Below are 25,027 nucleotides of genomic sequence, written 5' to 3'. Positions count from 1 at the left end.
CAGAGAAAGGCTGGGTGGTCCTGGTGGACATCAAGTTGAATATGAGCCAACAGTGTGCCCTTGTGGCAAAGGTGGCCAACAACATCCTGGGCTGTAGTAGGCAAAGCGTTGCTAGCAGGTCAAGGGAGGTGATATTTCCCCTCTGCTCTACTACCTGTAGTGCTGTGCCGTGTTCAGGTCTGCCCAGTGTGGCCTGAGAAGATAATGCAGATAATGCTTGGGAAAGATCTTATCAGTATATACAAATGCCTGATGGGGACATGCAAAGAACATGGAGACAGATTCCATCCTGTGGTATTGAGGGAAAGGATGAGAGGCAGTCATCACAAACTGAAATACTGGAAATTCCATTTAAACCTGCGGGAGAAAAATAAATAAATAAATAAATAAATAAATAAATAAATAAATAAATAAATAAATAAAAACCTTTTTTACAGTAAGGGTAGTCAAACACTGGAACAGCTTACTCAAATAGGTTGTCAATAAAAACCCAAGAGGACATGGCACTGAGCAAACCACTGTAGGAGTAGGACTGAATTAGATGATCACATTAGGTTCCATTCCAACCTCAGTTTTTTTGTGATCCTGAGATGAACATATCTAAGGCTTCCACCAAAAACCATATGCTCTGAGACAGAAAAATTTAGCTGAAGATGAATGAGATCCGAGGCCTGGAAATGGGAGGCATGGAAATGCAAACTAGAACTCTTATGAAAATAAATGAAAATCTTCTATTAGGAGATTGAACTCTAGAGCAAGAGAGTTACTTTCTAAGCCTATAATTATGAAATGTATGTTTTTGACTGTTAAGATAACAGTTTAATTTATAGGAATATATGAAATAACATGACAGAATTTCTGTTCAGATAAATGTTATAATAAGGTTATTTTGAATCATACACTCATGTTTATAGGCAGCTGTTACACTTGAAGTTGATTCAGGAGTTCTCAGTGTATTAGGCAGAGAGATTAGAGACATGAGCATAACAGCTAGTCTTAGTCTTAGGATCCACAGTTCACTGATCACCTGAGTGAAACTTTTTTCACTAGCACTGATTATAATTTCCTTACTGTGAGGATGGTCAAACAGTGGAACAGGCTTCCTAGAGAGGTGATTGATGCCTCTCATGTGCTAGAGAGGTGACTGATGCCCTATGCCCCATGCCTCTTAGTGTTCAAAAGTCATTTAGAAAATGCCATCAAAAAAAAAAAAGCTTTAACTTTTGATTAGCCCTGAAGTGGCCAGGCAGTTGGACTTGATTATCTTTGTAGGTCCCTTATAACTATTCTATTCTATTCTATTCTATTCTATTCTATTCTATTCTATTCTATTCTATTCTATTCTATTCTATCCTATCCTATCCTATCCCAGATTTGAGTCAATTTGAGTCGATGTGATTCAATTCAAAAACAAAGTTTCCATGGTTATTAATTAAACTGTCATATTAGTTAACAAGTAAAACAAGACAAGTCTCATTTGATGCCTTTGCAAAGTAAGCAAAATAAAATCACACAATCATAGAATATTTTTCGTTATACAGGACCCCTGAATCTCATCTGCTCTAAACTCATCACAAGCTTGAAGGATAGATTACATTGATCATCACCTCATTCAAGTTCGTAGCAAAATTCAGTGTAAAGAGTATATACATTTTTATTACCTGGTCAGAGTCACAAATTGTGATCTTTACTTCACGTTCATGTCACAAAATAGTCTGGATCTGTCTTTCCCTTTGCCAACATAATGGCCCTTTGCTATGCTTACTGCCATTTGCCAATGTCTTACTTGTACTTAGGAGCCCCAAACTGGACACAGTAGTCCAGATACAGCCTCAGAAGTGCTGAAAAGTTGGGTATAATCACTGCTCTCAGTACTCTTACTACATAGTGGCTAATGCAGTGCAGTACATGGTTAGCCCTCACTGTTGCAAGTGCACAACATTGACTCATATGCAACTTGTCACCCAAGAGCAGTAGCTTTTTGTTAGAGCTGCTCCCTAGCAAATTGGTCTCTCCCAATTGTTTACTTTCAGATAATTTCTGTCACATCACTTCTCCAGTTTGTCAAGATCTGAATGACAGCTTTATTACCTATCATATTGACTGCTCCCTCCAATTTGGTGTCAACCACAAACTTGCTGACAGCATGTTCTTTTCCATGTAATTGCCAGGCAGCTAATCACAACACTACCATTTTGTCTGGTATTGCAAATATACTGTCTTTCCAGGTAATGCAAGGCAAAAGATCAATTTGAAGACTTACTTCACAAGGGACTAGGCTATTTATGTGACTTTATGGAAACCATGAATTTAAATAGAAAGCTAATAATATTTATATATAAATGCAGACAATGGCAGCTGCTGTGGTCAGTACTCTCTCCAGACTGAATGTGAATAGAAACAGTCAAATACACAAATACCCTTCTGATCCAGCGGTATTTCCACCCGTTCTCATTTTACCTAATGTACCAGGAAATGTCGCTACTATGTATTATTTAATATTAGTGTACGCAATAATCTTTTATTCTTTATTCAATACTAGGTAAAACTATAATTTGAAGAAATATCCTTTTCTCTTTCTTTGAATTTTACATTATTGGATTGATATAAAGAAGCTATAGCACAAACGGGAAATTGGCCCAAGATATTTTTACTTCCATGGAAAAATTAATGGGCAAGATTCCAACTTGGTTACAACAATGTCAATGTAGAGACAAGTCAGTAGCTAACTTAGTGTAATTTCATTGCTGGGAATTAAGATCAAGTGTTTCTACAACTGGATGTGTCAAGGCAGAGAGCCTTTGTACCTGGTATTCGCATTGACTTCAAATTTCGTATCTAAGTAGCAATACATAGAAATACTCATTTCAGAGTATTTCATCTGTTCCAACACAAGAAGTTGAAGGAAATAAATAAACAATTAAAGAAACAAATAAATAAATGAAACCTCCTTCTTAGAAGTGCACATGATCAATGCACTGCTCCTTCTGGTCACCATTTAGATTTTATAATACCTGTGACACTGAGTCACCTGGTCCTATCAGGAAACAGAAGGACTATAAATCATGCTCCAGTGAAGAACTCCAGTCACTTCCAGAACCACCTGCAGAAGGACAGAAGAAGCTTCCAGTCTTCCTGGAAACCAAAGGTAGGATTTATAATGAATTATTTGCTTAAATTATTACAATTCTAATAATGTATTAATATGCAACCTACTATCAAAAAGCTTCTGGTCTCTTCAACCATTTAGGGCAGTTATAGAAATAGGATTTTATTCAATGTAAAGTTGTCATTCAATAGGCAATACTGTAATACAAGTTGAAAAAAAAAAAAGTAAAAGAGTGAAAAAAATGAGAAAAAAATAAAAAAGGTGAACAGATGAACAACCAAAAAGAAGTGTAGCTACCATCACTTATTTTCAGAGTGGGGAAATAACCTCCTTGTACATTACCACTTTTGTGCACAGTGGCTGCTAATCATATAATCATTGAATATTCTGGGTTGGAAGGGACCTGTGATGATCATTGAGTCCATCCCCTGACACCACACAGGGCAGCCTAGGAGTTAAATCATATATCTAAGAGCATGGTTCAAACACTTCTTGAACACATGCAGGCTTGGTGCCATGACCACTTCCCTGGGGAGCTTGTTCCAGTGCTTGAACACCTTCTCTGTGATGAACTTTTTACTAATGTCCAATCTGAACTTCTCTGTTCAGATAGACAGAGAAGTCTATCTTTAGGGCTTTAAGGCTTTCCCCTGTGTCCTGTCACTGGTCTCTAGTCAGACTTTATGCAGTAATGCTGTACAAGTGAAATGACAGCTTGTGTTAGTCCATTTCAGGCCTTTTTCAAGGATAATAAAAATTAATGGGGATGTTATTTTGTAATATAAATTCATTTATATGAATAATTTAGGATATAACAGTTTTATTATTTCATGAAGTGAACACTTAGAGAAGGGATGGAAAAAACATATCCACACAAGTTTCTTTCAGTGTCAGGTCTCTGTACACAGATGGAGTTGCAGAAAAGTCAGTAAGACTTGGCACATGTCCTGATTTATGTCTGATTGAGGGGGAGCAGGGGAGAGGGATGGAGAGACTGATTTTAGGACCAGTGCCTAGAAATTAATGCAGAGCAATTAAATTTACATCTCTCAAGCTATAAGCATTTGGTTGAAACCAGTGGGATTGCCAAAAGTATGTTGGTATCTTGGAGCAATCAATCCACTGCTTCTTAAAAAATATTCTAATAGCATTTTGAAAATTGTATCATGCATTAAATTACCAATTATATTTAACTGTGACTTAATTCATTGGAAATATTACAGTGAATTAATATTTTGGCAATCTTTTTAAGTTAGCTTCTTCAGTTTGTTCACAAAATAGAAAGGTTTGCAATTTAAATGAATGGTTATTTTTCCATTGAAACAAAATGTTTAATATGGCATGTTTTACATGCAAAAAGGTTTGTTCTCTATTTGCATACCAGCACGGTTTTCACTAAAAATAAAATAAAATAAAATAAAAATGTATTTTTGCTTTTAACTTGAGTAGAGATGAAAATAATTCCCATATCTATTTACTTTTAGTTAGAAATCAAGGGAAAAGGATCACTTTGCATGTTATTGGTACTATAATGTTCTGTTGTTAAACTTATAGGTTAGATGCACTGCAAAGTTTTGTAAAGGTTCTGAGAAATAACTTGTTTAACAAAAAAAAAAAATCAAAAAAAAAAAAACCAACCTTCAGTGATCCTAAAGAGCTTTGAGGAGTCATGCGTTATGTCAAAATTAAACAATGCATAAACAAATACCAAGAATAAGAAATCAATAACTTATACTGTTGATTATCAGAATAGTTCTCATAGATTTCCCAGATCAGCTGGATCTTTCCTAAATTATAAGCACTTGGACAAAGCCACACTGCTTTGGAGACTGTGAATTTGAATGTACAGAAGTGGTTATTCCACCTGCATTTTGTCCTCTGAGCTACAAATCAGCTCCTTAGTTTCCCAGTGCAGACATGGCCACTGAGCCCACTCTGAGAGGCTTTGCTCTTCAGCAGAGCTGGTGCAGGTCCCCTGCCTGCAGGCTAGGGACAGCATGTCTCCTTCTGTGCAAGGTAAGCAAACTGGTGAGGAAAATGGGTCTTGCTGTACCATTCGGAAAAGGGCAGTGTTTTCTCACATCATGTTCTCCATGAGCAGGAGCACCTTGTGTTTTATATAAAGCAGTTGCCTCAAGGTAAAGGGGCTTTGCTGAGTATGGAAAGATCAGCAAACCCAGCTGGCCTTTCTCCAGGGATAAATTAAAACTAAACCCAGCAGCACCTCAAGACCAAATAAGAAGTTAACCTAATAAAACATCTCTGTGGCAACATGCCTATAAACTCTCTTGGAGTTCTAAGATGGGAAAACTGCCAAAATAAGTAAATTCCACTCTAGTCACCTGCTTGCCTGCCCAAGGTAGCTAAGTAGAAACCGGCTCAACATAACTCTTATGACTGATTGCAATCAGACAACAAAATTTTAAAGTAACCTTATTACTCTCTGGATCACTGTCATGGGACAGAATGAAGCCTTTACTCTCCCTCCTAAGCAAGTAGTTTTGGTCAATCCAAAGTCTGGTGACTTTTTTCACTTAGAGAAAGCTCCCATTTCTTTTGTGATTACACACTACATGCACTCAGATTGAATGTTTTCTTAAATAATTACTAAAGTAAGCAAAAATCTTTCTGAAACAACTCTTCCCCAGGATGGTAGTGCTGTTCCATTTCTGGTCCAGCCAGTTCTGTCCCAGCTCATGTGAGTTTTTGAAGTGCTTTGAAGTCATTTAGGAAGGGTTTTGACTCCAGACCTGGAAACCTGAATGTAGAGGTCTGCACATGGGCTGTGTCTAATGACCCTTTCCACCAATGCAGTCCAATCAAAGCAGACAATGGGGAGAAGGGGGTTTCAGACTAACACAGCCACATACAAGCCAAAAGCAGCATCCAAGCAGGGTGCTTTGCAGAAGTTTTTCTACAGAAAGGGAAGCATGAATGTCCTCTTGTACTGTGAATTTATTTGGAGGTATTCAACTAGGATTAGTCCAGAAAGTATGAGACACAAAGCAGCTGATTCACAGAAATTCTGAAAATGAGAGGAGAAGAGAAGGAAGAAAGAAAGAATCCATTACCTTTCTAGTTGCGGAAAAGCTTGGAGACACACAGGAGAAAAATATGTTATATGTTCAGAGAAATAAAAGCTCCGTAGAAAGAAGAAAAACATAAAAATCCTGTTTTCTCTTTTCAGAGATGATTCTGCCAATAGTGTTCCTGTGTCTTGCAGCTGTGCTGTCTCCATCCACTGGACAGGTGGGATATGTTCTTTGTACTGGGAAAATCTGGATGGGGCCTGAGGGACTACAGATCTGACTGAATTATTTTTTTCCTCTACACACCAATCATATGCAGAAAAAGTCTGATGAGATATATAGGATCTGGAAAGCATTTATCCTCAAAGTCAAATTTTCAAAGCAGCAGAGTGCATCCATGCTTGCATAGGCTTGCCGTCACCTAGGAGCTGGATCATCAAGAACTGCATGTCCTGGAATCTCCCACACACTTTCCAAAGATCCAGCCCTCTTCCAGTTAATTCCCCTCGATTTTAAAGACAACAACTGCTTAACAATCTCCGTTTCTCATCCCACAGGACCTGAGCTATGTGCCTCTCCCTTTGCTCACAGTCCCATCCTCTCAACAGGTATCACTGATATCCCTCAAGTGGCTAAATGGACTAACATACTCAACACCCACTTAGCAGTTCCTCCCCACCCACGCTTAATCTGAAGTTGGAAGTTTGATATTTCTACTTCAGAGATATAGAAGTGACTGAAGGCTTGACTATGTTTTTCCTATCTGTAACAGCTCAACTAAAACTACTACTTCTTTCTACAAATCTTGCTTCTCTAAAAGCTATGTAAACACTAAAACTTTTTTTAACTACATGAAGTGGAGAGAGCAAATGATGTGCTTTGTTCATGATTAGTCCCTCTGGAGTTAAACAAAAGAGTAAGTTATCACAGGATCAAAACCTTATGGCTGAACGAGATTTAATAGAATATAAATAAAAAACATTAATAGGAAATGTCTTTTAAATTTTGGTGTCTAGAAGAACTACTAGATGCTGGAAAGATAATATTGAATATGATTGGATTATCTTGATCAGTGAAAATAAATACATACAAAGGAGCTTTTGTTACAACTATTGGCAGTGCTATTATACCGCTAAAAACATCATCAATAATAAACACATTGTGGGTGTTCATCCATGGGCTCAGTTCACTAGTTACCTCATCAAGTTAGTCACTGGTGAGTATGAAGTGCTGTATGACAGAAACAGCATAAGCAAGTAAGACATCATAACACATAATACAGAACAGCCTAAAAAATATGATGGAAATTTTTAATTTCTGCTTTCCATGATGCTATCTAGAAGACTAATGGCAAGGATTGTAAAGAAGAGTCAGAGTTGTTCATATGGCTATTTTTAATTAGAAAACATATTAACATATAGAAAACATAATAATATATAGCAAGAGTGGAAGAAAATCTACAGCATGAAAAATATTAACACAGTATGTTTTATGCTCTAGGATTGCCTGATAAAATACCACAAGAGGTCTGTGATGATCCTGTGGTTAAACAGAAAATAAATAAATAAATAAACAATCAAACGCAAAAGTCATCAAAGGGCTAGTTTAAAATGCTGAAGAAGAGGAACACATTGTATATAGAGTCATGTGTTCATATGATTTTTAGATCCTGTTTCCCCAAAACATTATGAAGTACAAATGGTACAAGAGATCTTCCAGGATATTCTAGCCAATCCAGAGGGCTGGCAGATAGGAACCAGTGGTATTTTTATTACTGCTAACCACACAAAGTGCTACTTTGCATGGGAGCACCCCTAGAAAACTTAGGAGACAAAGTACTTCCTCTGTCACAAGGATCAACTCCTTCATTGATATTAGTCTTTTGGTATTTTAATATTTCCTAGACAGTATACAGTATTAGTCACATTCACATAAATATACATATATATATGGAACTTTTGCTTTCAATGTAGGTACCTGACGCTTTCCCTGCTTTGTTAACTACGAATGTTGATCAGCAAAAGCTAATTGTTGACAAACATAATACGCTCAGGAGAGGAGTAAACCCAACTGCCAGCAACATGTTGAGGATGGTAAGTTGTGTGCTGTAAATCTATCGTCACTGAGGAATGGACTGCGTGAGAGCTACAGAACTGTATAAAAGGTCAATTTATTTTATTTAGCAACAAATGCACCCTCCAAGCCTTTCCTAGGGACCTAGCACAGCAACCACCAGGAGAAATATAAAATTGCACAGATGGGAAAAAAAAAAAAAAAAAAAAAAAAAAAAAAAAAAAAAAAAAAAAAAAAAGGGTTGGAAGATTTTGTGGTGTATAAACAGTAATGTGTCTTTCTTTTGGAGGAGAAAGAAAAGGGAGGAAAAGGAGGAGCCACAACATTGTTCATTCACTTCTGATATATTCTTTGTCATTCTTCACGGTTTCTAGTCAATTCCTGGGTGCACAGTAAATCCATTTCTACTCCCAGCACCACCACCCCTGCTAAAAATAGGGGTTTGCATACAATTTTCTGATTCAAAGTGTAGTTTCCAAGTTTTGTTCCTTCAAGAGGGGTTCATCAGTGCTTAATGCCTGAATGACTCAGATTTTCTTCTTACATTCTTTCTTCTTTTATGAAGGAATGGAACCTTGCAGCTGCAACTAATGCTCAAAACTGGGCAAATCAATGTTCTCTCAATCACAGTCCTCCAAGCCAAAGGAGAACCAGTAAGTAAAGAATGACTGCTCACTGAATGATGTCATATACAATATTAAAGTAAGCAATTTGGGAGCATGGGATTTCTAAATTAGCTGATATCAAAATGAAGCTGAAATAATTCATTTACTTATTCTCATCTTTGTAGATTCATATCTTCTGAGATATGACTACATACTGAGCTAAATATATGTTATAATTTTATAATAGCTTATAATATAATATATATTATAATGTAATTATTTCATGTACTTTTTTTGGTATAACTTTATTTTTATAATTGTGATTTCATAACATGGTGATGTGATTCACATTTCTAACTGAAAATGTCCACTAAGTATGTGACATAAACCAGAATTGGTCAGTGCATATTCCTGTACATTAAATGTAATCAAATGGAAAAAAAAAAATCTTCTAAGACATGGTTCATTCATCCTAATCTTTAGGATTTTATGGACTGAAACTTAAAGCTGTACATTTGTTTTCCAGATTTTTTTGCTCTAGATTTTGTTCAGAAAAAGCTTTTACCCAAAAAAGCTCTTACACTTTTTTGGTACAAGTATTTTTGGGTAAGTCCAATGGAAATTGTATGATATATTGTCACCAATTCATTTAGTTATCAAATTTGTGTTAAATTAACAGTCTCTGAGGAAAAAAAAAAAAAAAAAAAAAAAAAAAAACCGTGTAAAATTTCTGGTCTTGCATTTCCCACTAATTGCCTTCCTCAAGCACTACTTTCCTTACCAAACTTTTAAGTTGATGGAAAGCACTGAACAATTTTTGAGATTTTTATTTTTGTTTTAATTTATCTTTTAAATTATTTGACTAAGCATTTGAGATATCATTTACATTCAATATGTTTTTATTGGTGCATAGGACAAAAATAGATTTCTAGATGTAAATCTGTCCAGTAAGTAAGAAGAATTCAGTCCTTTTCTCATCTCAGTTGCATCAGTTTTACATGAGCATATCCAATTTTCTTCAGTGGCTGAAATAAACAAATAAATAAATAGTGAGAAAATATACACTTTCAGTATCTCCATTAGAAAGAAGAAAATCTTGATCCAATTTTCTGCCTAAACCAGCTTGCAAGGGCTGGATTTAACTGTCTGGGATGGACGGGGAAGAGAGTGAAGGTCCAAAACCTAAGGTGGTAAGGTGCATAGATACTAAGACAAGATTCAAAACTTTTAAGTCCCCTGGCACCTTGCTTCAATGTACAACTATCTGGGAGGCTCATGACACTCTGAAGTGTCATCAATGACACTTCAGTCATTGGATATTGAGGTTACAGCTACACCACATTAGCAATAGCTGTGATCACTGCCCAGTGTGGTATTTACTGCTGGCTTCTGTATAAAATGTGGACTGACCTTCAGTTCTCATGCTTTTTGTCTAGAAAAAAAAAAAAAATGAATCCAATGGTTCTTGCTAAAGTGAACCCCACATGAGAAGTTATGCATGTATAGGAAGGTTGGTCAGGGCACTAGACCTGAATAAAAACAATAGGCAAATACACATGACACAGTAGACACCTTAGTGTGTACCACAAGTAAAGTTTGAATTATTGTGATTTTCCCAAGATTACAGGACTGTGAACTGAATGATGATTAGAGATGCCACCTTCCAAATATCAAAAATACAGTCATGAATCTGTTATAGTGCACATTTGCATGTGTATCTACTGACACCTACAGGGTCTGTCAGCAATGAAAGTACCAGCCAAACAGGTTGGCCGTGCTTTAAATCAGCCAGATGACTTCAGAATTGACAAAAGGTGGTGTCATGGAACCAGAAAAAAATCCCTGCCATCCCTTCTGGAATGAAAGCTGCCAGGGATCTCACAGCAACTTTTACTTGTTCTCACATGTGCATGTTTTCTTCATTTCTCAGTACCTTTTTCTTTTCAGATGTAGATTGTGGTGAAAATCTCTACATGTCAACTGCCCCTTCCTCATGGTCAGATGCTATTCAGGCCTGGTACAATGAGGTGAAAGATTTCAAATATGGAGTAGGAGCAACAACAGAAGGTGCTGTGATTGGCCATTACACTCAGGTAGATGCAACCTCTTTATATTCTATGCTGAACAAATAAAAATCCATGTCAGCCAAGCAATATTTACCCTCTCATCATATTCAAATACAACAAGTACAATAGAGATACGAAAGTTACACCAACAAAAGACAGAATTTAAAAGGCTAAGTGTCATTTCAATTTTTTCTTAAAATATACTAGAAGTTGATGCTTTAGTTTAAATTGCTAGATTACAACAAATCCGGTTAAGTATTAAGTGAGTTCATGTGCAGCAAATGGAGAATCTGGAATAGATTTACAGAAGGAGTTAAAATAGCTATAGCCATCAAAACCACACCACTCCACAGAAACCAAGGCTGGTTGTCATGAGACGTGTCATGGTGCCCCCCACCCAGTCTACTCTGATGGCAGATATTGAGTAGTTTGTTCACTGAGAGAAAGCTCAGTAATTTTGATCTTTTAAAATTTGTAAATATTTGTTGTGCATTCTGCTCTACTGTTCTTCCTATATGGATTGGTATTCTGCCAACATCACCTTTGGTTTTGTTTCCCTTCAGCAAAGTCTCCAACCATGCACACACTTAGTCACATATATGACATGACACACAACTATTTTTGCACACGGAGTAAAGATGCAAGTATTTCAAAACTTCAGGAAGATAAAATGGGAAAAAACATTTGTTTGTTTAACTTTTGTAAATTTCTCAGACACTGGAAGAATAGGGTTATTGAATTATCAGGAAGGATATATATATATATACTTATGCTATGATCTATGGAGTTCCATTACTTCAGAGAGTTCCCAGTTGGAAGGTGGCTTATGATAACTTCCTCTGTTCAACTACATATACAAAATTTTACACCATCTTTTGCGTTTACAGCATCTTTTTCAACAGTTGTAATTAAATGAAAATACACTACATCAAGACAGTTTAGCTTAAAACTTTATATATATATATATATATGTATGTATATATGAGATAAAATTTTGTAATTATACCCAAAAATGTTATTTGATTGAGGGGTGAAAGCAGGTAAAAACAAATGCTTTACCAACAAGTTGGGACTAATATTTACTATAAAGGTTAGATATAAAGAACTTAACTTGGTTGCAAATGTTTCTTTAATGCATAACTTACTTCAATTATTTTCAATTCTATTTGTTTTTCATTCTCCAATTATCTTTATTCTTATATCTGCAGGTGGTTTGGTACAAGTCTTACCAAATTGGATGTGCAGTTGCTTACTGTCCTAAAAGTACCTATCAGTACTTTTATGTGTGCCAGTACTGCCCTGCGTATGTATTGATTCTGCTACTGGAAGTTCTTATTATATTATCAAAATAAGACAGGACATAGGAAATTTGTAACACAATGCATCACTCACAGTGCAGGAACAGGTCTTAGGAACATAGTAAGAATATGGACAGAAACATACCTTTCAAAAGAATCCTCAAGCAAGTAAAAGCATAAAACATAATGCTGACACTGATTTTCAGATTAAATTTAATTTGCCCCAAACCCTAATTTTCATCATAGTAGATCACAGATAAATATTTTCCATATTCTCCTTGAAACATTGGTTCAGAAAGGCATAATGGTACCATAATACTATTTGGGGGGGAGGGGGAAGGATCTTAAGGCAGAATGAGGTTTTATAAACTTTGTCTAAAATTAATTTCCATATTCACATTCTAATATATATCAATAGCTTGACCTATAAATAAAGATTCAGCATATATTTATATATGTATGCATCCATATAATTAAGTTTTACTCTCAGATATGTTATAATCAGTTTATAGTTTATGTTAGTAATGGTTATGTTTCAGGGGGAATAGGGTAGATTTAATGAAGACACCCTACAAAGAAGGAAAACCCTGTGGTGACTGCCCTAATGCTTGTGACAACGGATTATGCAGTAAGTTTTAAGCATTTTAATTGTGACACAGGTAAAGTTGACATTCTAAAAAAAAACCTGATTATTTTACGCAAATGGGAGTTTTAAAATGATTTGTTCAAATGTTAGGCCAAATGAAAAGCTATTAATCTCATGCTGTATAGGTTGCCATATTATTACTATTTATCATCTGTTTTATGGAAGAACAATTGCAGTCCCAGGCTTCCTCACATTAGGTGCTTTACCTATGTGGGACAACTTGTGGAGTGAAACCAAAAAAGGAGTCTGTGAGAAGGGTGGGCAAATGTTAAATGGTAGCTGGTTTTATGTACATTGGGATGCAGATACCCTCCACTTTTTGGACCCACAGGGATATATCAAGATATTCATATGACCTTAAAAGATGACAATGTCTAGATCTCCATACGGAAGCTCTCACAAGTATTTCTTAGTGTAAGAAGATCTATTGACTGCAATGAGGTCAAAATAGCTTGGCTCAAACCTTGAAAAGAGCTAGGAATACTGTAGGTGTGGTCAAAATCTTGGCTGCTGCTGTGGAGTAAACAGCAAAGAGGAAAAAATGAGAGATTAAAGAAATATCAATGAAAAATTATTCTGAAAGGTAACACTGTAGATTTTTATGTCCAATTTGTGATTTTGTGTTTTTATTCATTTTCAGGCAACCCTTGCAAGTTTCAGGATCTTTATTCCAATTGTCCTCAATTGGAAAAAGATTATGGATGTGCCAATAACTTTGTTAAGCAGAACTGCCCAGCTTCTTGCCAATGCAAAACTGAAATAAAATAAAAAGCTCATCACTTCCTACACATCCATTTCCTTCATAACTTCTTTCACAAAAGCAAAGTATATCCTACATTCCCCATGCATGCAGAAAGACTGACTTCAGTACGGTGATACATATGAGGAAGAGCTACAGGCCAATGTTATATTCTATTCACATAATGCTCTGGAAGTGTAGTGGAGGTGTTAATTGAAATTTGGCATTTGGATATCAGACATATATAGTGATCAGCTTCTCACATCTTTGTTTTCCGAAAATGTTACTAAAGGAGCACTGTGTTCCATAAAGGTCCATGGTTTTTTATGTTCTTAGCATACTAATGGAACTAATCTTAACTTTATCAACATTTTCAATTTATGTATTGTAAACTGGACCAGAAGATAAATGACATTACCTGAAATATGTAATTCTCAAAGTAAGGTAAAATAAAACAAATTAGGAGAGCAGAGCAGCTTCCACTAATGCTATTCTGGTTTGTAATGTATTGTGTCTTTTGCTGACTTACTTTGTACTTTAAAAAAGTTACACCTATTACTTAAAAAAAAATATATATATATATAGTTCATTATTATTAATGATCCTTTTTATAATGTAAGATTACACTTAGCATAAATACAGATAACCAAACCTGCTCTACAATCAGAAAGAGCAGCTCAATAAAATGGTTTAATTCACAAAAAGAAATTGTTGAAGGGGATGGTTCTTGTGTTTGAAAATTTTCCTTTTAATGACAAGTAAGTGTGTCCTCCAAAGTTATTTTTTGAATGACTGCTTTTGCTGTATCAATCATTAAATTGTTAATTTCTCACTCACCAATTCATTTTGGTTTTCATTCTTTTTTATTACCATGAAACACAGTTCACTTCCATCAACTTTTTGACTGTATGAAGTCTTGAAAGGAACTCAATTCTTTAGCAAAAAAAGCAGAAACCACTAATGTGAGAAACTGGAGGTTTCCTAGTCAAAAAGAGCAGTCAGACAAACAGCTTTTCTTCAGAATCTCTTTCAGAGAGAATGGATGCTTCTACAAATAACATGCAATACCTGCTTCTGTGACCTTTGGGAAGCAAGTGTTCTGCCGCAGAGTCAACAATAGGACTACGTGTTATTTTAGCCTTACCTTACAGCAGTTTCACCTTCCAATGCTCTTTTAATAAGGAAGCTCCTGTCATAATTAAGATTTCAAGTCCCAGAGATTTTGGCACAAGAATTTCAGCACACATTCCTGACTCACTGATTGTAGTGGCAATTTCAGTACGTATTTCTGACTCATTAATTTCAGTGGCATTTCTGCTAGTACTGAAAGGTGAGCTCTAAGTTCAAAGCCTGGTTTCACAATTCAAAGAGCTTATTGTTTTGTTGTTTCTTCTGATATTTTTTTTCCTCATTCATTTCCACCACTTTTTCACTCCATGTTGTACTGCCCTCTCATTTGGGTACCTCTCTACCAGCAAATTAAGCAATGCTGGGATATAGGTATGAGCACTGTACATGAGCGCCTGCACTCTCAAATTGTTAGCACAGATCCAAATAAAAATGATGACAATGCAACGTATAATCCAGTGGTTGTCATGGAATAGGGTAGACCAGTTACACCCCACTCAAAGTCAGTTTACTTTTAGTAGGGGGACTAGAGACCTATTCCCTTCTGTCTTAAGCCAAAACACAAGAAATGATTTCTTGGTCACTCATAACAGGAAATAAAAGTAGTGTAGTGAGGTAAAAATCAACCTTCATTCATCTCACCTCTGAGAGCCCATGGAACAAAAGGTCAATAAGCATAATTTAGATATCCAGGAAGATAATGGACCAAATTGTTTACCAGTCATTTTGTAGTCAGTAGAGCATAAAATACTAGCATAGCTTTGTCACAAGCTAATCTTGCCAACCAGTGCAACTTTCTTCTTTAACAAGGAATTAGATCTAGAGGAGGTTGTCTTGACGTTGGTAGCATGTTTGACAAACCCATAAAAGATCTTTACAAACTAGGGAGATGTGGTTCAAAATAACGTAATAAGACACAACACATACATGCTGTTGAACACACACAACTATGATGTTCCTGTAGAGGGAGCTGGGACCAAGACCTCTAGCCGCTGGGTGTCCTCACAGACTGACAATACTCAAATCAGGAGCTAATTACACAGTTCTCACAAGTAATGCCCACAACCTTTCCTAGCCTCAAGTCACAATCATGGCTTAAGAACACCCACAATATGGAAAACCTTCACCGAATTACTTCCTTGGGTACAAGAGAATCAGACCTACGTTCTCATTTACCATAAGCACATTTAAGGCATTCTTTAGGACAAAAATAAGCTCCAAGTTCCCAGATTCCATCCAAAACACATTAAGAGCCAGTTCTGTTCTATGAAATTTACCAGAATTTTAAACCATTACAGTTTGGTATAAAATAAATAAGTGGTACTTAAAAGAGGCAAAATCTGGAGAGGTAATACTAGTAGATAGATTAGTGATGGTATAAAAAAAAAACCTAGGAGCAAGAAACCTATGACTTCCAGAGCTAGGATACAGAGACATTAATTTGTTTTTGTTTGGTGCTAGTAAAAGACTTAAAAGCCATTATAACAGATACATCATAATGATTGTGCGGCTGCGTGCATTGTCTCTGATCCTTGCAGCGACTACAGACTCCATGTCAGATCATGCCTTTCTCCTACCACACCCCATTCTTGGGGAGTTTCATCTTTCAAGGTGGCACCCTCAAAACCCTTCCTGTCTCTACAAGGGATCCAGAGCAGACAAGGAACTGCCATGGAAGGAGCAATGGAAAGGGGTTACATGTATTTCCCATCCTCTTCTTCACCTACTTCGGATGGAGTTCTCTGCCAGCATCTGGCTGCTCTAGGACAACAGTGCCTGAAGTATGCCCCATATCATAGACCTTTTTGGCTCATTGTGGACAAGTACACAGTTTAGAGAGTAAGACATATTCCAGCTACAACAATTCTCTCACTTGTGCAATGGTGTAATGGACAGAAACTTATCATAGGCACAGTTCAGCTAAGCAGTATCCTGCATCCCACCATTACAAAAATAAAGTCCTTTAATGGCAGACAGGCTGAAAAATTCTGTGATTTTGCTCTCTCTATATATTTTATATTCAACAGTCATAACATCCTTTTAGCACTGAAACAGAAACTTTAATGCCATTTTGAAAATGAATCATCCTTCATTATGATAATGTTAGATATTCTCAGAATGCACGTAGTCTTCTGAAAACTACAAGATGAATATATTTTACAACCTTTCGTGCTGTAGGCCTTGATTCACTTATTTGTAGAATTTGAAGAAATGTTCTTGAAGCCTGCAAAGCAAAAACGTGCAGTAAGCCTTCAAATGTGTGCCTAAGCCTTGATTGATTTGACACTTTGAAGTGTTACAACATTTCAAAGGTGAGGATGCAAAACTGTGTTGAAATCATGTTATGTGCAGCAGGTTTGAAAAATCCCTCCCGAAACTGAGGACTGCCTCTCACTTAGACTCTCTTAGGCTGCATAATGCAACAATTCTTCCCCACATTCAAGAAAAAGATATTGTGCATGCATCAAAATAAAAATTGTTCTCCATGAAAGGTAGTTGAAACAAAGTATAAATTCATTGGAGTAAAATATGTCCAAGAAGAATCCCTATTTTTTAAATAATGCCTTCATCAAGGAGATATCTTTCCATAACCTGGCAGGTGGCAGGAAAATAGTGTTTAACAACACATGCAATACATTTATGAGAAGTAAATTTTAGGTAAATGACAATGCACTCCAAAGACTGGCTAGACCTGTTATAACTTCCAAACTATATCAGGCATAATAAACAACAAGAGAAAAGAGACCCCACATTATCTTTTTCAAGACTATTTTCACATTAATAAGCTTTTATTTTTATTTCATTTTTCCTGCACCTCTTTATTTCTTTGCAACTAAAATCTAAGGAAAAAACTCCACACAGTACAACAGAGCTAGGAAATAGACAATCAAGTGGGCTTGATATAAGGAACGCTATATCTTTGAGAGCAGGCACAACAAAACAACAAATCTCATAAAATTCTAAAATGTTGAAAACAGACTTCTGATAATGTAATGCCTTCAGTGCATTCCTTTCCGTGCTTTCTTCAGAGAAGAATAGAAAAATAGAGGAAACTATTTTTTTAATCTGCCTGACAGCTTTCAGCAAAGGATGGTCTTTCATGTATCACAAAGGCAAAAATATACTTAATGCAAGAGACGCATCGTCATTGGATAATAAAGTTCACTAACCTTACTTTTTTAAAATATGCTAATGAAATTTAACATCCTGCACACTATTTTTAATATACCAAATTTTCCCTCTTTTTCAAAATAAACATAGTAATGTTTGAGTAAGGCAAGAAACGTAGGCTTTCCAGTCATTATCAACATCCTGCTAAGCAAGAATACATGAATGCATTGACCAAAATGCCGTAACTTCCATAGTATTCAAATACGGTCTTGAAGAAAATCCTATGTACTGAATGGAAGGACAGCTTTTTGAAATGCTTTCACAAGTAGCTGAAATTGCATGGTAGATAAAGCCTTCTGGTCCTCAATTAAATCTAACTCGATGATAACTATAAAGGGAGGCTACAGTGAGCTAACAAAGATTGTGAGTATAGCACCATAATGAAGTTGTATTTACAATTCTCAAACTTCTGATTTTGATCACTACATTGGGGAAATGCATTGATTTTTAGTGCATTTTTGGCTGCAGTTTTGTAGGAACATGTAGATTTGGCTTAACCTTTTCTCACATACTCATGAAAACTCAAAAAAATTAATTGGAATCATCAGCTTACACAAGACAAAGAAATATCTATTTTTTATTTTTCCCATCCATTTTTTTCTTCCAGTTCTGATTTGTCCCTCCATACTGTTTGTCTTGATTTTACCTCATCATACAAAAAAATGGTTTTATCAAACAGATTTACTCTGAGCTCATCATCCTCTACATACCATGTTATATCTAGTGCCAAACTGTCCAGTCATGTTATGCATCAGCCACATTTTAAATTCTGCTCTGCAAGAGTAAAGACGTCATCAAAAAATAGAGTGCCCTTAAAAAAATCATGACTGTTGTATTTTGCAACTTAATCATCTGAGCAGAAACATGCCTTTTCCACCTATAAGGAGATAACCTTCATTAATTTCCTAACTAATAATTAGCCAAATACAAGCATTTAGATAAATTATATGCAATCAAAAATGAATATTGTTGTAACTCTTTCTATGCCATTCTCAGGTGGATTTCCTGACTGCTTATGTACCTGTCTGCTCTGCTGCATCAGTGTGCTGAACAAGCAAGAAAGAAAGACTTTAAAGAAAAGAGAAACAATCTAAAGATAGCTTTACACATTTTTAGATTAACATCTTACCATTTTACAGTCACATAAGAAAACAATGGGTGTGTACTCAGGCTTTTATCAGAGATCTTCAGTGACCTCAGCTGGCCCCAGAAATGCTGCAGAACCTGGTGTTTTACTTCCTGAGATCCCATCTTAGCACCTGCAGCCTTCTGTCTAGCACCCAGGTTCCCAGCATGCTATTTTAGGAGAGAGGTAAGTGTCTCCAAATTAGATGCAAATTGCAAACAAAGACTGAGTGAGGAGTGGCCTAATTCAGTTTAAAAGGAAACAAGGTCTGACATGTTTTAATCTTGCCCCACCCTCTGTGTTTTGGCATGGGTAAGGGTTACAGATGCCCCTTGGCATGGCAGAGAGCAATCAGAGGTGGATAAGGCTATTTCCCCCAGGTATATATTACCCTCTGAAGCCTTTTGTTAGAATCCTTCTATCTGGTTCCCAGCCTCCTCACAAACGAGCACTTGCTATGTTAAGAATAAATGTCTTACCAACTTCTTTCAGACTCGAATGGTAGGGAGTGTCCCTTGATGTAAATATACTTATTACCCTGTCTATAATATACTTCAGCCCTATCTTCCTGGGTTTGACTTTTAGAAACAGTGTTGTACCAAACAATTTCTGTCATTTTTCCTTAAATTTTGTTATTTCTGCTATACCGGATGTTTGAGGAGGTCAAGAATTGGGGAGCTGGTCTATGATAAAAAATACCCTATAAATATATGTATGTTTTTAATCTGGGTCAGCTCCTTAGCACAATTCAACATAAAGCTCAATATCAAGTCTTTTTTTTTACAACTAAGGGGCTGCAAAGAGGCAGAAATTAGCTTTGTGGGAGAGAGGTGGTTAAAGTCATCTCACCTTTTCCTATCCCTATGCCCCCTGCCAAAGAGTCCTTCCCCATTTCTCTGCAGGCCCCTTTAGGCACTGGAAGGCCACTGTAAATTCTCCCCAGAGCCTTCTCCTCTCCAAGCTGAACGCCCCCGACTCCCTCAGCCTGTCATAGCTGTTAAGCTCTGATATTATGTCTTGCCTAGCTCATGGGTATTTTTTCAGATGTAATCTAGAATTTCTAGTCATTCAGTGCCCTTTGTAAGACAGAGAAAGTTAAGCCTTTCCTCAGTGGTCTTCTGCAATCCCACTCTGTAATGCCAATGTGGCTTCTGCCTTGGTTTCCCTCACATAGGAATCTCAGCCTTGCAACTAATTCAAGAAACAGAACTTAATTTACGTGGGTGGCTGTAGTTCTCAGGTTGATTTTCACTTGATGCTTCATGATGGAAAACCACTGTAGCTCTGGCTGCTTTGTCAGTTACCAAACCAGCAAAGTGATTTTGTTAGCAAGCACAATGCTGTCATGCAACTAGTAGGTACATGCAAAAGAAAAATTCATAAGATGACCTACTAAATAACACCATAAAAGCCATTAGTTTCCTGGGAACTAAAGTAAGACAGCTGTCTGATCTTTCCAGGGTGAAGTGTCAATATTGAGTTGGTAGGGATGCAATCGAAGGCTTACACTCTTCTCGAGGTACTTCTCAGGTACCTCTCAGTACCCCTCTCAGGGTACTTCTCGAGGTACTTCTCAGTATGAATAAAGACCTAAGCATATAAATATAAGGGGAAGATTATCCTATTCCTATTGCAACAGTCTTTCCAAATCAAATGTTCTTCAGAAATTGCTCATGTACATGCTCTTATCCTGTAATAAACATGAAGTAACAAAACCCACAATGAAAAAGAGACATATTGCCTCCTATTTTTTACTGGACACGCAAAGATCACACACCTGAGGAGTGACGGTGGGTAGTTATTCATTGCCAGCTTCGGCTTACCCTGGGTTGACTGGGTTCAGATACTTGCACACTCAGGACATAGACTTCTTTGTGTTCATTTTGTTTTGAATTTATCCTTTTAACTTTTCAATAGTCAATTTTCAATAACCCATGCTGAGATAATTCAGCAGAAAAAAATTCATTTTATTTGCTGGGTTAGTTTTTGTTTAGAGGGGATTACTCCTCTCCTCAAATCACAACCCCAAAAGTGGTACAAAACAGGATCTCAGGCAGTTGAAGGTATTTGATTTAGCTGTATCCTCTACGAGTCCTGTGCTGGTAGGATTAAGCACCCACTTTCACACAAAGACAAAAAAATTCCCAAGGAGCATGGAACAACTCAGAAAGAATTTGTTTCTAGTTTCAGTGTGCCTTAAGACCTGCAGCTTTAACTCTCTAATAAAATATAAAACAGGTCAAAAGAAACACTCGTTAGATTAAACCCTTCTACAACATTACTGCTAAGATTTTACTGCCGGGGGAACACATTACAGAGTCTGCCTTGTATTTATCTCTCAGTATATCAGAGGACTGTGTCAAAGGAAATGATAACTAAAAGATAAGTTAGTTTAAGACTGACAAGACCATTCTGTCTATGTAGCTTGAACAGTAACACACATGTTAACCAGCATCATTAACAAAATTGTGAATAGGAATTGCATGCCTGATGGCACTTCTGAGGAGCAGCCACAACCTAATGAGTGCCACGGGTCTTTGGTTATTGCCGTGTACTGCCAGTTACATCTGTGAAACAAGGTGAAGATAAAAGATAAAGAATAATAAAATAAGATGTCATTAATCAGCTTCTACAAAAGTAGCATATCAGTAGATAGCATTTAATAATGCATCGCCCCAAGCAGCTCAGAGTCTGAACCTGATCTCATCTTCTGCAAAAAGCATCTCCCTTGAGCCCAATCTGCCTTTGTTCACTTTGTGATCAGTAACATCGGACCTGCCTTACTGTTAGTGGGTGGTAGCAGAAGGCTCATTCTGCCACAGTAGATGCACTACCTTTTTGCTGGATTTAAGGAACTAACAACAAACACTTAGATTAACATATCCCCTGTTGAGCCATAGTATTGCCAGCTAGTCCACCCACTAGCAGTTAATAAGTAAGATTGTATGGGCTAGGTGCTGAAGACACCTGTAAGCTAAGATGCACCAAGCAGCATCTGGGTCAACCAATGCAAATGAGCTAACATATTAAAATGTCAGGAATATCAATATGGGGTGTGGGATCCATCTTGATTTACTTTAGACATCTGCAGCCAGTTTAGTCATGCTGAGGGTCTTTACTAGAAGAGTGAGAAATCACTAATTTTGTGGAACAGTTCGTAGGAAAATCAATATTTTTTTTTCTTAAACAGAGGTATCCCTACCATGTGATAGTCTGGATTGGCAAAGGTCTGCACATAGGGCCTATGGGTGCTTTGCAGAATATACAGAAAAACTATGTGCTTCTGGAAAAGCAGCAGAAGGACAGACAGGACATTCTGGTGTATCAAAGTTAGCTCTAGATGTCTCTGAGTGAGACAGTGAATTCACAAACTCTGTATACACCTAAAAGCTCAGAAGGCTTCACTGAGAACATTGACAGAGCTTTCCATTAATTGTGATAGGAGATTAGATGCTCAGATCATATCCACGTATAGACACTTACAGTTCGGTATTTTAATCTGCAAACCAAATCCCATTCCACAAGGTCCAACAGAAAATCCTAGGACCTAGGTAACTTGCCTCCTGCCTTAGTTGTAGTTATAAGCCCTCTTCCAGTCCTTGAAGCAAAAACTTACCCATATTTTGAAGAACCCAGATTTTATTTGGACAAGGGAGAAGAGTGCTAGACCCTAGAAATTCATATTAATTCTGGGTAGTGCTCATACACTTTCCAGTAGGAAATCAGGCAAATCATGTTTTATAAACTTTCAGTTCCCTGCTCTGATATCCAATAGAAGGCAAACAAACTCTCCTGAATACATGACTAAGGCATACATAGCCCACAGTACGATGAACCATGGAATAACATACCTGAAAATGACTCATATTGTAATCCTGATATCCAGAAGATGTTTTAAACACCAATTCATGTAGGAACAAAACCAAGCAAAGAAAAAGCCTGCAATAAATAAATTCTAGTTGCTATCCTCACATTGTACATGCCCTTAAGCATACAAACTGACACAATAAGATACAGTAGTATAAGTAAGGCTTTGTAGTCCAGACACACCTGACTTAAACTACCTTGAGGATTCATATTCAGCCTTAATTCAGCCAAGTAACTGAGTGATATAGAAATATCCCCTATATAATTTGTATAGAATACAGTTATGAGAAGCTGTTGACTTGGAAAATGGTCAATGAATTTTGAATTGGATTACAAATTTTCAACACATGTACTAGGTTTACATGGCAAGGGCTTGGTGGCAGGGGGATTGAAAGGGTGGCCTCTGTAATCATAGCCCAGCAGCTGCCCCCATGTCAGGTTAGAGCCAGCTCAAGATGGTTCCAAAAGAGATCCACTGCTGGCCAGAGCCAAGCCATGAATGATGCTGGTTGGGTCTCTGGGAGAACAGTTTTAAGAAAGAGAAAAAAACTGTTATGCTACAGTGGCTGGCAGAGAAAGGTGAGAAAATGTGGGAGAACCAGCCCTGTAACCCCCAAGCCCAGTACAGAAGGAGGGCTCCAGGCACACAGCAGTTCCCATGAGGCCTGTGGAGAGGCCCCTGGTGGAGCAGGCTGTCCCCCTGCAGCCCGTGGGTCCCACATGGAGCAGATCTCCACACTGCAGCCCATGGAGGAGTCCCCAGTGGAGCAGGTGGTTGTAGCCTGAGGAGGCTGCGGCCCATGGAGAGCCCCCGCAGGAGCAGGGGGTCTGGGGGGGGAAGCTGCCGTCCACTGGGGACCTGTGCTGGAGCAGTTTGCTCCTGGGGGATGGAACCTGTGGTACGGAGCCACACTGGGGCAGTTCTTGAAGAGCTGCTGCCTGTGGACAGCCCCAAAGGCACAGTTCTGGAAGGACAGCATCCCATGTGAGGGACACCACATGGAGCAGGAGCAGAGAGTGACCATGAAGGAGTGGTAGAGACAGAGTGCTATAGACTGACTGCAACCCTCATTCTCTGTTCCCCTGCACCACTGGTGGGGAGGACATAGAGTAGGGTAGATGGAGAAGGTGTTTTTAATTTCCTCACTGCTGTAGTCTGCTAATAATAAACAATAAATTACATTAATCTCCCTAGGCTATCTGTTTTGCTTGTGGCAATAATTGGTGAGTAATCTCCCCAACCTTATTTCAGCCCTTGAGCCCTTCTTTTCTTTCCAGCATACTTTCTTCTCCCCCTCATCTTTCGAGGAGGTGAGAGAGCAGTTGTGGTGGAGTTTAGTTGCCCATCAGGGTAAAACTACCACATCACATTTAGTTGTGTTTGTGATTTTGTGGACAAATTGCCTCTCCATAACTCATGAACAACAGCTTGTCCCCCTAGAAAGATTTAAATGATTTTCTTTCTAAGTGATCTGCTGAAAGATCCTGTTTATTATCGATAAACCCACCAATACATTTGTTTGCCTTTAATCAATTGGTAATAATCATAAACAGATGGTCACTACTGGAAAATGGTAATTCCTATACTGAAAACATAAGTCTATCTGCATTGCTTCCAATTTATATATAAATCTAATCACTTCCCAAATAATCCTTTGCCTCAGTAATCCCAGTTTTGATTGCTGAGAATTACAGGATTTAAATTCAGACTGAAGATCCATTTTATTCACAAGGAAGAGGAAGAATCCAACAGCTAATACATAACAGCAACATAATGCAGTACAATTTAGTGCTGGAAGTTGAAATAAAAGGTATTATAGGTGGGATTCACCTGTTTTAGATGTTGTAAGGATGTGTAGGGACAAAATTAGAAAGGTTGAGATGAGATTGAGCTCATCTCGAGCTCAATCTGGCTACTGCTCTTAAAGACAACAGAAAATGTTTTTATAAATACATTAACACAAAAAGGAGGACTAAGGAGAATCTCCATCCTTTACTGGATGCTGGGGGAAACTTAGTAACAAGAGATAAGGAAAAAGCGGAGGTGCTTAATGCCTTCTTTGCCTCAATCTTTAGCTTCAAGAGCCATTGTTCTCTGGATACCCAGCACCCTGAGGTGGTGGAAGGGGATGGAAAGCAGGATGTGGTCCTCACAATTCACGAGGAAATG

General features: G+C 37.4%; 1 protein-coding gene across 1 annotated transcript; it reads left to right on the top strand.

Moving 5' to 3' along the window:
- Positions 1-3,108: 3,108 nt before the first annotated feature.
- LOC116487832 (cysteine-rich venom protein-like) lies at positions 3,109-13,594 on the top strand. The gene is made up of 9 exons (XM_032185042.1): positions 3,109-3,148; positions 6,297-6,358; positions 6,696-6,746; positions 8,112-8,231; positions 8,777-8,864; positions 10,764-10,909; positions 12,091-12,185; positions 12,720-12,808; positions 13,467-13,594. The coding sequence occupies exons 2-9, from the start codon at positions 6,299-6,301 to the stop codon at positions 13,592-13,594; spliced, it is 777 nt and encodes a 258-aa protein (XP_032040933.1). The 5' UTR covers positions 3,109-3,148; positions 6,297-6,298.
- The last annotated feature ends 11,433 nt before the right edge of the window (positions 13,595-25,027 follow it).

This window comes from Aythya fuligula, chromosome 3 (genome assembly GCF_009819795.1).
Source record: "Aythya fuligula isolate bAytFul2 chromosome 3, bAytFul2.pri, whole genome shotgun sequence".
NCBI classification, from domain to species: domain Eukaryota; kingdom Metazoa; phylum Chordata; class Aves; order Anseriformes; family Anatidae; genus Aythya; species Aythya fuligula.
Note: the sequence above shows the minus strand (reverse complement) of the source record. Positions and strands in the feature narration are given on the sequence as shown.